The 11,205-nt window shown below is 53.9% G+C and overlaps 1 protein-coding gene across 3 annotated transcripts in view; it reads right to left on the bottom strand.

Moving 5' to 3' along the window:
• The window catches only part of SEZ6 (seizure related 6 homolog), a 44,755-nt gene continuing 33,550 nt past the window's right edge, over positions 1-11,205 (bottom strand). Inside the window, exons 5-17 of one of the 3 annotated variants that reach the window (XM_012740718.2) lie at positions 6,415-6,600; positions 5,578-5,746; positions 5,283-5,449; positions 4,516-4,710; positions 4,138-4,276; positions 3,829-4,025; positions 3,049-3,243; positions 2,455-2,646; positions 2,158-2,355; positions 1,832-1,870; positions 1,464-1,581; positions 1,278-1,380; positions 1-1,113 (exon numbers count right to left, since the gene is read on the bottom strand). In XM_012740718.2, the coding sequence (XP_012596172.1) occupies positions 1,081-1,113; positions 1,278-1,380; positions 1,464-1,581; positions 1,832-1,870; positions 2,158-2,355; positions 2,455-2,646; positions 3,049-3,243; positions 3,829-4,025; positions 4,138-4,276; positions 4,516-4,710; positions 5,283-5,449; positions 5,578-5,746; positions 6,415-6,600 (1,931 nt within the window). In that variant the 3' untranslated portion in view covers positions 1-1,080. The other 2 variants (XM_012740719.2, XM_012740717.2) reach the window with 2 other exon arrangements.

The raw sequence follows: 11,205 nt of genomic DNA, 5'->3' as shown, positions 1-11,205 counted from the left end.
CGTTTATTTTCCACCTCCCCTCCAGGAAAACACCATCCACCTGGCCATTGCTTGGTTTTTTCAAAAACACCATTTTAATAAGGAAACAACAGAAATAAAAGATTGTTCTCTGGCTGGAGCCCCGACCCCATATAATACATTACATGTAAAAAGTGGCCTTCAGCCAGCGCCTGGGTCTCTGCCTGGGGCTCTCTGACCGTCTGTTCCATGCCGAATTCCTGGGTCCTTGGACCTCTGCTCCTCTCCAGAATGTGCCTGTCCATCCCCTTATCTCATGACACAGTGGCCAGGAAAGAGGAGCCTGGCAAATGGCTGCGATTAGAGGAGGGACTAGTGGGAAAGAGGATGTTTGTAACAGCCAGATAAACATCAGAGGAAGGTCTCCCTTTCCTCAGGGTGTAGGGCTGCTGGGGGTGTCCTGCTTTGGTGTGGAGCATGAGTGCCCAGGGAAGCCCAACCTGAGCTTGGAGTAGGGTCCCTGAACCCTATAGGATCCCTTAGAATTATTGCCTCCACTGCAACAAGGCAGGAGGCAGAACTGTCCATTCCGGGGGCTTTAGAGGACTAGAGACCTCCCCGAGGGGGTGATGTTGGCATGCCAGGACTACCCAGAGGTCACCATTGAGAGCAGTGATGGCCCTTGTGGGGAGCACCCTGGTGCAGTTTCCACCAAGTTAACCCTGCTGTGGGGTGCTACGTGCCAGGTCTGGATGGTGGTCTTGTGGAGAAAGGTGCTTCTGCTCTGCCTGTGAATTCCAGGCTGGAAGTCCAGGGCATGGGGGAGGGTCAGGAGAATGCTGGCTGTTGATATATGTGCTCCAGCTGTGTTCTGCCCATAGGCAGATGCCCACTGACTTGGGCCCAGGGAAGGGCCCTAAGTGGGCAGTGGTACCAAGAAAATAGGCCGTGGTGGGCATTGCAGGCGGGGAAGGGCACAACTTCTTGAGGGATTGGTGGTGTCTCCTCCCAGGTGGTATGTACAGGAGGTGGAGGGACAGCAGGAAGCCGGGAGCCCTGCTGCTGGACTGTGACGCAAGGCTAAGTTGGCTTCCCTAGGCTGCCCCCACCTAGATGGAGACTTCATATTCTCTCATCTCCTGCAAAGGAAAGAGACTGCTGGGAGTTGGAAACTTGTATAAGATTTGCCAGGCCGTAATTCACCTTCCCAAGGAAAAGGGAAAAATTGAGAGGGCTTGGTAGGACCCTCAGGGGTACTTTCCCATGGGAGCAAAGAATTGGGTCCTGGCTTGGGTGTCAAGGTTGGCATGGTTACTTACTCCAGTCTCGTAAGTTGGATTGTCAAATGCTGATTCTACGGTGATGCGGCTATAGGGGCGGGGTCGTGTTCGGGGCAGCTGCAGGGAGCTTTTCCCCTGGAATCTGTGGGCAGAGAAGCCTGCGAGTCAGGAGTACCGGGCAGGAGGGAGGCAGGTATGCAGAGCAGGAAGAGAAGCCAGACCCACCTGGAGAAGTAAAGGTACACACCTCCCACCAACAACACCATTGCCACCAGTGGCAGGAAGATGGCAGCTGCAATGTGGGCAGCATCCAGGGTGCTGGAAGCATCAGGTGCCTTGGCAACTGAAAACACAGAGGGTGGCATTAAAGCAGAGGTCCTTGTCACCTGGAACCCACATCCCCTCCCCTTTGCCCAAAGGCATCCAGCTATCAGCTCCCTCTAGTTGGCTGGAGGCAGGGATGGAGCTTTATGCCCTCCCAGGTCCGAACTTCTCTTTCTCTGCCCTCCCTCCTTGGCAAACCCAGGACCTGGGAGCTGTGAGAACCAGGGGCAAGGAGACCACTTCCCTGGCCCTCAAGGATGGAGACTCACCATCCAGGCTGCGGCTGCCATAGAACCCATCCAGAGAGGCTGGAACAAGAGGGGAGGGCCAAGGGCAGTGGGTGAGCCCAGTGGGCCAAACCACTGAGACAGGGAACGGAGGTGGTGGGCTGGTCATGGGAAAGATTTGTCCAAGGAGCGCCTACTCCAGGATTTGTCTTAGTGGTGCCAGGTCAGAAGGATCTGGCAGAGACTGGGGAGACCAAGGGTAACATGAAGGTGGCATGGGCAGGGGGTTCTGGTTCTCAACATTGGACATCGTTGCCAGAGCAGCCCTGTGGGGCAGGAGGGGCTCTTGGGGCTGACGGGGCACTCACCAGCTCTGCAGATAGGTGGGGGGTCACTCCAATGTGAGGGGTGCCCAGGCACACACTTGATGCTGGCCTGGCCCTTTAACACATAACCAGGGGCACAGGAGAAGTGGACAGTGGCCCCTGCTGGGTGTAGCTGCTTCTCAGGACTGCGGGCACCATTCTCAGGGGCACTAAGGCCATGGCATGGCTTGAGCTGTTCCACTGCAAAGCAGGCAGAGCCCAGTGAGGGCGCCAGGCCCCTGGCCTCCAGAGGCAGCATCTTTTATCACCTACCAGGCGCTTCCCGTCCTATCCACTTACGGAGACATTTAGGGGCCCGGTCACTCCACTTGGGGCTGCCGGCCTGGCGGTCATGGCAGGTGAGGATGGCGCTACCCGTCAGCACAAAACCCTGGTCACAGATGTACTGCACGGTGGCCCCCACGGGAAACTTGGGACTGGATACGAGGCGTCGGCTGTGCTCCACGTCTCCGGGGTCATGGCAGGAAGTCACTACGGGTGGTGAGTAATGAGGAAAGTGGCCCAAGAAGAACTCAGCAACAGCCAGTCCACCCTGGCTTCCTTCCAGGACAGCTAACGTCTTCATGTCATACAGTTCTACCCCCTTTTATGTCCCTACCGTTTTGCTGGTGTGTCCCCTCATTTGTCCCCTTCACATCCATTAGAGTCAACAAACACTAATTGGCCATCTACCAGGAATGAAATACTTGGAGTATTTGGCTGAACCCTATGGAAAGATATTATCCCCATTTCATAGATGAAGAAACTGTGGCTATGAGAGGTGAAGGAACTTCAAGGATACTAGCCAATAACAGCTGGGGTCTGGTTCAGAATCCAGAAGAGAGGCTTGGAGGTTGTGCTGGGCAAAGGAGCATGGGGGACAGGTACACTTACCCCTCTGGCATGAGGGCAGGTCCTCACTCCAGGTTAGGTCCCACTGGCACATGAGGACACTGGATCCCACCACCTGGTAGCCAGGGTAGCACTGGTAAGTGACCACAGTGCCATGCACCAGCTCAGGCTGCGATGGGCTCTTCCAGCCATTGGGGATCTCAGGTAGCTCCGGACATGTGTCATTGCGGGGTACCTCTGGGGGCACAGAGGCAGCAAGATGCAGGCCCTCAGCTAGCACCAGAGCAGCCATGCTAGCTAGCCCCCTGCCCCTTGAGGACACGCTGGCTCCTGCCTGTTTGTCCTAGGCCTGTACTGTCCTGGGAAGGCTCTTCATTTCCCCCTGTTCAAGGGCCCCTCCTGGCCTGTCCCTGACATTGCTCTGTCCCCTAGATTCCAGGATTATCACCTGGATTTTGGCCTTACTTCCAAAAGCACCTTGACAGGTTCTTCAGGCCTGAGAGATGGGGCCTGGTAGGGTGAGGGAAATCGTCACTTCCACTGAGATTGTCAGAAAGGTAAAAACCAACACTTTTCCTCAGTTTCCTATTTTTGTTAGAAAGTTCTTCCTGCTGCCTATCCAAATCCTTCTTGCTGCAACAGAAGGCTCCTTTTCTCTTAGAGGGCTCTCAGGGAAGATGGAGAACAGGACTAGCTTCCTTCAGGTGATGCCAGCCTTCTTTTGTCCAAAAGAGCACCCAGGCGCCTAGTTGCCCTGGCCTCTATGACTTGCCATGGCTCGAGGTCTGCACTCCGAGGGGGGTAGGGTAGGGACTAGCTCACCGAAGAAGTGGATGACGAAGCCCTGCTGGTAGCCCAGCACTGAGGTCCCAGGGTCCGACTGGAACTGGATGGTAACATCAGCCATGGAGGTAAAGAGCTTGAAGTGGCCACGGGGCCCTGAGTACTGGCCCAGGACCCGGGCTGTGAGGTCATCCCCATCGTAGAAGGTAAGTACATCACCAGGGCCGATGCGCAGCCTGTGGAGGAGGACCGTCAGGGCAGGGCAGGCCTGGGGGCCCCAGGATGGGCTGGATAAAAGGTGTCCCCAGACCTCAGGAGTTGGCTTGGCCTGACCCAGTAGGCACTCACACTCGGACATCCAGCATGATGCGCTTGTCCTCTTCCACGTGTACGCCCCAGATGCAGTCCTGCCCTCGGCCGTAGGGCTCGGGCCAGTTAGGGGAGAGCACCACGCCGGCTGAGTCTGTGATCTCCCCACTGCACACAGCTAGAAGGCAGGGGAGGCCCAGGAGGTGTGTTGCCTACATGTTCCCCCGAGTGCCATTGTGTCCTAGAGCTATCATCGCATGCTCACCAGAGTGCCCACCCATTGCTGGGAGCCTCCACCTCCTCTTCAGGAGGAAGCCTGAATCATATGCATTACAGGGCCCAAAGCTCTGAGGCTGGCTCCCTGGTACCCACCCAGCTCTCTGCCCCGGGCAGGCCCATCCGCTGGTGCCTACTGACCTCGGCAAGCTGGCTCTGTCTCGTTCCACTGGGGATCGTGGGGGTCGACACATTCAATGATGATGGAACCCTGCTCCAGGGTGTAGCCAGGGTCACAGCTGAACTCCACGGTGGTACCCACAGGGTAGGAGGGTGCGCTACTGCTGAAGTTGCCGTATTTGACAAAAGGCTCATAGCAATGGCCCTGCTGGAAGGCTGTAAACCACAGGGCCCTGCCTAACTCAGCCTCAAGTGGTATAAACACGGGGCAAGCATCCTCCTGCTTCCCCCCCCCAGGGCCTTTCTCTTCCTTAGTACAGATGACAAATGTATGACCTGGGCTTGGAGTGCACAGGCAGTGCAGGAGGAACAGCCTGGAACACTCATCCCTGTTATGCTCAGGGGGCAGTCTTGACCCCTGGGATTGCATTCCCAGTGCCTAGTTTTGTGCTTAGTACACAGAAGATACTCAATAAACATTTTTTCAAATGAATTAATGTTTGTATGCATGCAGGTATGGTTCTAGAATGTTTCTTACAGCAATTCTCCTTCCCTAAGGGTTAGAGCCTTTTATGCTTTTCAAAATCTGGAGAATTTATTTTCTTGGACCAGGCAAGGGTCTCCAGCAAAGATAGGGCAGGGAGAGGGGACCCAAGTGCCAGGTGAGCAGGAGCAGACTTGGAAGCAGTGATGGGATGGAGGTGGAGAGGGGGAGGGTGTGTGAGAAAGACCCCAAGCCCAAGCCCAAGCCCAGCCCCCCAGCCCCAGTTAGGCCCCAGCAGGCTCACCTTCATAGCGCAGGGCCATGCCTGCCGCTGCCCCGCTGCTGTCAGTACTGAGCTCCACAAAGAAGTGTCTGCCAGAGCTGAGCAGGCCCTCGATGGGCAGGTATTCCACCTCATAGGAATCGTACACTGGCGGGGCCTCCACGTTGTCCCCGTTGCGAATGATGAGCCTGGGCCAGGAGAGTGGCAGCTACATGGCTGGTCACCCAGATGGGGTGTGGCCCCAGGCTTGGGTAGCATTCCTCCAGCAGGGTATTACCAGGCCGGGCACTCCCGTCCCACTAGAACGGCCCCTCACCTGTCATCATCCTCTGCCAGGGAAACCTTCTCAAAGTGCAGGTGTAGCCGCTGGCCCTCAGGAGCCTCAAGCAGCCAGTGGCAGGTGAGGTTGTTGCTGTAGTTGCCCGGGAAGCCGGGAGAGACAATGCGGCCAGTGGTAGCATTGCGGATCACTCCCCCACAGGCAGCTGGGAGACAGGGACAGGAGGTAGGCTGGGTCCCCTGACTGGAACCTGGGCAGCCTAACAAGCCTTCCTCCCCATCCTAGCTTTGTACATCTGCACGGGGCAGCAGGGGCCTGTGCTTCCCTGCTGTCTTTGCTATCCTGGTCCTAAAGGTAAATATTTAGCTCTGTGACCCTGCAGCTCCAGGTGGTCTGAACTGCAGAATCCTACCTCCTAACCTTTCACACCTGTGGGACTATTCACATGCAATGCTCTGACTGTAGGTTGATCTGTCACTTTCCCTCTCTGCTGACTCCTCTAGGAGGCTGTTCCTGACACCCCCCCCCTCCAGCTGGACTTTAATAAAACCCTTACTCTGGGCTCCAACCTGCTGGGATACATCTGCTATCTATACCTCATGCTACTTTCCTAAAACTAGTTACTTGTTTGGATATGTACCTTAATTACGGCCCCCTAGGGCAGAGTCCCTGTTTAATTCAGCTCTATATACCTGTTGTGCCTTTGTACAGTAGATGCTCAATAAATGCAGGTTGGATGAATGCCACTGAGGTATGTGACCATTTCCTGGCTTCCTTATGGAAAGCAAATGAAAGTGCCAGACAACAATAGTGGAGATGATCCCCCCACCTGACTCTGCTCAGCACTGGGCCCCTTTCTCTGGGGCCACTCACCGATGCAGACAGGCTCCTGAGAATCCCAGAAGGGCTGGGTGGCATTGAGACAGGTAAGGAGCCGGGCACCCTTCAGCTGGTAACCAGTGGCACAGTGGAAGCGGGCGCTGCCTCCTGGGTGGAGGCTGGTGACAGTCACGTCTCCATAAGCTGGACGTCGGGGAAAGTGGCAGCTCAGGAGATAGGCTGCAAAGAGAGAATGGGTGATATTGTGTGTGCGTGCGTGGTGGGAAGCTGAGCCACTGGCGTCAGGGGACACCTGCCCCAGCCTGCCCGGAGGTGTCATTTGGGGTCAGAGGAAGCATTAAGAGTTCCAAAAAAGACTCCGATGTCTCCCGAGAAGGTGCCAATGATATTTCCAGCAGCCTGGGCTGGTTCTTGGGTTCTGGTACAAACTTTGTGACACTTTAGGCAGGTTACTTAATCTTTTTGTGTCTATTTCTTCACTTGTTAAATGAAGTTCAAAATGCCAGCCCACCTGCAGGGTTATTGGGAAAATAAATGGGATAGTATTTTATCCAGCTTGGTATCCCTGGTACCTAGCTGATGTATATCATCAAGTAATGTTTATTGACTCTGGGAGGCCGAGGCGGGCGGATTGCTCAAGGTCAGGAGTTCGAAACCAGCCTGAGCAAGAGATCCCTTCTCTACTATAAATAAAAAGAAATTAATTGGCCAACTAATATATATATATATAGAAAAAATTAGCCAGGCATGGTGGCGCATGCCTGTAGTCCCAGCTACTCGGGAGGCTGAGGCAGCAGGAATGCTTGAGCCCAGGAGTTTGAGGTTGCTGTGAGCTAGGCTGACGCCACAGCACTCACACTAGCCTGGGCAACAAAGTGAGACTCTGTCTAAAAAAAAAAAAAAAAGAAAAGAAAAAAAGAAAGAAATGTTTATTGAATGACTTGCAAATGTGAAAACACTTGAAATAGTGAAAAGCCTGTACCGATGTAAAGTGTTGATATTATTTTTCCTATGGGGACAAATATGAATTGCAGCAGGAAAGATTGAAGTCAGACAGTAAAAGTTTTCCCAGTAATCATTGAAATATGCTAAAAATCTTGACGGCAATAGCTGTGGATTTCTTTAAAAACAGGATGGGGGTGAGGGTGGGGAGGCATGCGAGCCTTTGTGGAAGCTGGGAGAGGGACAAGTTGCCCCGGGAAACCTGGTAGCTTTTGGAATTGTCATACCAAGTACAACCAAATGGTGGCAGCAAATCCTACAAAACAATCTGGCAAATCCCAACCCAGGGGCCAAGCTGCGTGGAGCTAAAAATGGGGATCCAGGCTTGGATCTAAGAGGTGGGGGGAAAGCCAGGAGGGGTGGAGGAGAGAGGCTGGGAGGAGGCTTGGGCTACAGTGCCCAGCAATCTTTGGGGTGGTAGGAGGGATGGGGACTGTCTAGACTGAAGAACTTGGGTCTTGGGGTGGGGAGGCCACGGTCGCTGATGGTGCCAGGTAGATGGGAAGAGAGGTCAGAGCAGAAGCTCTGCTAGCCTCTGTGCGCTTTGTGTGAGTAGAAAAAGCGGCTGCCTTTGAGCAGACCAGGGTCCTGAAACTTGAATTTTGTGACTTTCACTTTTGTGACTTTCACCTGTCCTGGCTTTAGGTACTATGTCTGTGAAAGTGGGAGGAAGATTCCTACTCTTGTGTCTTTCACAGGGCTCTTGAGAGAACACACCCATACTTTGAGTGGCTAATCGTGACTGGCAGGCAGTACAGAGCAGCGCTTAGGAGGCAGGCTCTGGGGTCACTCTGCCTGGGTTTGAGTACAGGCTCCCCGACTTGCTGTGCCACCTTGGGCAAGTTACTAAAATTCTCTGGGCTCAGTTTCCTTGTTTACCATTCATTTTGAGTATTGCATCCAATGTTGTAGAGGTTAAGTGAGAGGACATATGTAAGTGCCTGGCACAGAACTCATACCTAATACCCCAGCCTGCTGTTACTGTTTGTAATCTTGATGAATAATGGCACCTCACCAGCTTCTAAAATGCCTTCACACTCTTTTTTTTTTTTTTTTTGAGACAGAGTCTCACTCTGTTGCCTGGGCTAGAGTGTGGTGGCGTCAGCCTAGCTTACAGCAACCTCAAACTCCTGGGCTCGAGTGATCCTTCTGCCTCAGCCTCCCCAGTAGCTGGGACTACAGGCATGCGCCACCATGCCCGGCTAATTTTTTCTGTGTGTTTTTAGTTGGCCAATTAATTTCTTTCTATTTTTAGTAGAGATGTGGTCTCACTCTTGTTCAGGCTGGTTTTGAACTCCTGACCTCCAGTGATCCTCCCACCCCAGCCTCCCAAAGTACTAGGATTACAGGCATGAGCCACCATACCCAGGCTTTCACACTCTTCTTACTGGATGCCTATAGCATGCTTGGGAGGAAGGAAGGCAAGGTAGGGGTTATTAACCCATTTTCAGATGAGAAATACTGAGGTTTAAAGAGACTGTATACCCTCATCACACAGCAGGTAAGCAGTAGAGCAGGACTTGCCACTCCTGGCTCTAGAGGCCACTTGCTTTGCTTTGCATCCCCCATCCCCTACCTGTGTGCCAGCTGAAGTAGAAACCTGGGTTCGGGGTCAGAGATACCTGACAGTAACAGACAAAACTGCCCTGGGTGGTGGTTCATGGCGGCCACTCACAATAACTTGGGGAGAGATCCCAGGCCAGGATGGAATGGGGAGAAAGGTGTGGGGCACTGTACCCAGCGTGGAGGGAGTTGAGGGGCTGACACCCAGAGAGGTCTAGACCATGAGCCAAACAAATATAAGGCTTGGTGCTTATTCTTATAGCTTGCCCTTGAGTTCTTAGCAGGACTCTTGTAGGGGAGGGCCCTCATTTCACAGATGAGGAAACTGGGCAGGGTTGAGGTGAGGGCAGGAGGCCCGGAGGCAGACAATCAAGCCCCCAGACTCCATAGTAGGTAAAGTGCCACTTCCCAGAATGAGCTTCCTCCTGTTGCCATGACAACCATTCCCAGGGAGCCCGCACCACTGCAATCTGTCGAGTTATTTTCTCACTGGAGTCTGTTTATGGGGCCAAGACCAGTGCCAGGAATGCTCAGGAAGGAGGAGGGGGGTGGCTGTCAGGGCCCTCTGCCTCCCCACCCTGCCTGAGCCAGTGGGAGGGGTCTTAGAACTTGGGTCCTGCAATGAGGCACTTGTGAGGGCCCGTCCCTGTGACCTCTGACATCAGCTTGGACAGCTCCAGCACAGGTATGGGCATCAGGTCCCTCACCCCCTCTCCTGGCACCCTCTTTCTCTAGCCCACGGAAACGCGTGTGTGAGCACACGCTCCTCCTGTTCCCATCTCTGGGATCAGGGCTAATTACAGACTATAATTAGGGGAATTACACTCATTAAGGAAAGAGCTGATCATTGACAAAAACTGGGCTGAAGAGGGAAGGCTTCTGGGAGCCAAGAAGGAAGCAGGATGGGGCCAGCTCTCCCAGCCCTTCCTTGGGGTCTGGTTCCCCTTGCCGAGGCTCCAACTCACTGCCATTCAGCCACCTTTGTCTGGTTTCACAGAGAAAAGGTCCAGGGTTTTGTGCAAAGGAATTTGCAGCAAGAGAGAAGGTTACCATGCGTGAAATTATGCCCACTTCCAGGGAGGATTGATGAGCCATTAGGGAGGCTGGCTGGGCCGTTCACCCTTGCCTCGCCTGGCCCCTTGCCTCTGCCAAGCCCCTGTACAGCCCCTGCCCACTGCCAGGCTCCCTGCTACCTCGCCACACTGCTCCCCCCAGTTTGGATGGGGAGGCCAGGATAGAGTGGAATGCTCCTTAGGTGGGGTTCCAAGCATCCCCATCTCCAGAGTGGCAGCCCTACAGCCAGGCACGGCCCCCTGCAGGGCTGCGGAAGTGGTCCATGACAATGCAAGACAATCCTGTGATTGTTCACACCAATTACTTCCCTATTAGCTCTCCCCAGTCTGAACTGGTTAACCTGCTGCAAAGGATCAAGCTGACTTTGTGCCCAGGGTGGGGGATGGGCAGGAGGGATGTGGATGGAAGAGCAGCAGAGTCCCAAGCCCCTCCTCCTGCCGCTGCTATCCTACCAGCCCTTTAATACTAGTTTCCTTAATGGAACATGTGCTAAGCACTTGACATGCACCATTTTGTTTAATCCTAACCATGACTTTGTAGGGTAGGTGTTTTGGTTTCAAATTACAGGAGAGGAAATGGAGTGTCAGAGAGGTCAAATGACCCGTCCGAGGTCAACAGCCAGTGAGAAGGAGATTCGAACACAGATCTGCCGGTCTCCTGAGTCTGTGATTTTCCCATTACGTCATGCCACTCCCCTGTTTCCACAGGTGTTCTGAGCTGACTGGGGCATGCACTAGGTCTAGGGTGGGTGAGGCAGTTCAGGAAGTCCAGGCTGGCAGCTAAAGACCTCCAGATGGTTATCGTCAAGCCCCTTTGACTTTGACCTTCTTACATTCGGAGAGGGTTTCTATTGTTATTGCCAGTTTAAATGTCTGCGACCTCCTGAGATTCTGAACTTCCTGTGGGCCAGGACCTTGGCTGGTTCAAGTTGAGATTACCAGTGTCTAGCACCAGCCAGATAAAGAGCAAGTGCCTTGGGAGAGTTTACAGAATGAATGAATGAATGAATGAGTGAGTGAGTGACAGTGGGCACACCTGGAAGCTGTCTGATCCTGATGAAAGACCAGCTCTCTGTAGGGAGGTGCAGAGAGCCCCTCCCTGTTCCCCCGCAGGCTGTAACTGCACCAAAGACCCCCGACAACCCCCCCCCAAGGGCAGCCAGTCTGGGCTGGTTCCTCCCTCAGC

The sequence above is a fragment of the Microcebus murinus genome, chromosome 18, assembly GCF_040939455.1.
Source record: "Microcebus murinus isolate Inina chromosome 18, M.murinus_Inina_mat1.0, whole genome shotgun sequence".
Taxonomy (NCBI): domain Eukaryota; kingdom Metazoa; phylum Chordata; class Mammalia; order Primates; family Cheirogaleidae; genus Microcebus; species Microcebus murinus.
This window is presented reverse-complemented; position numbering and strand designations above follow the sequence as displayed.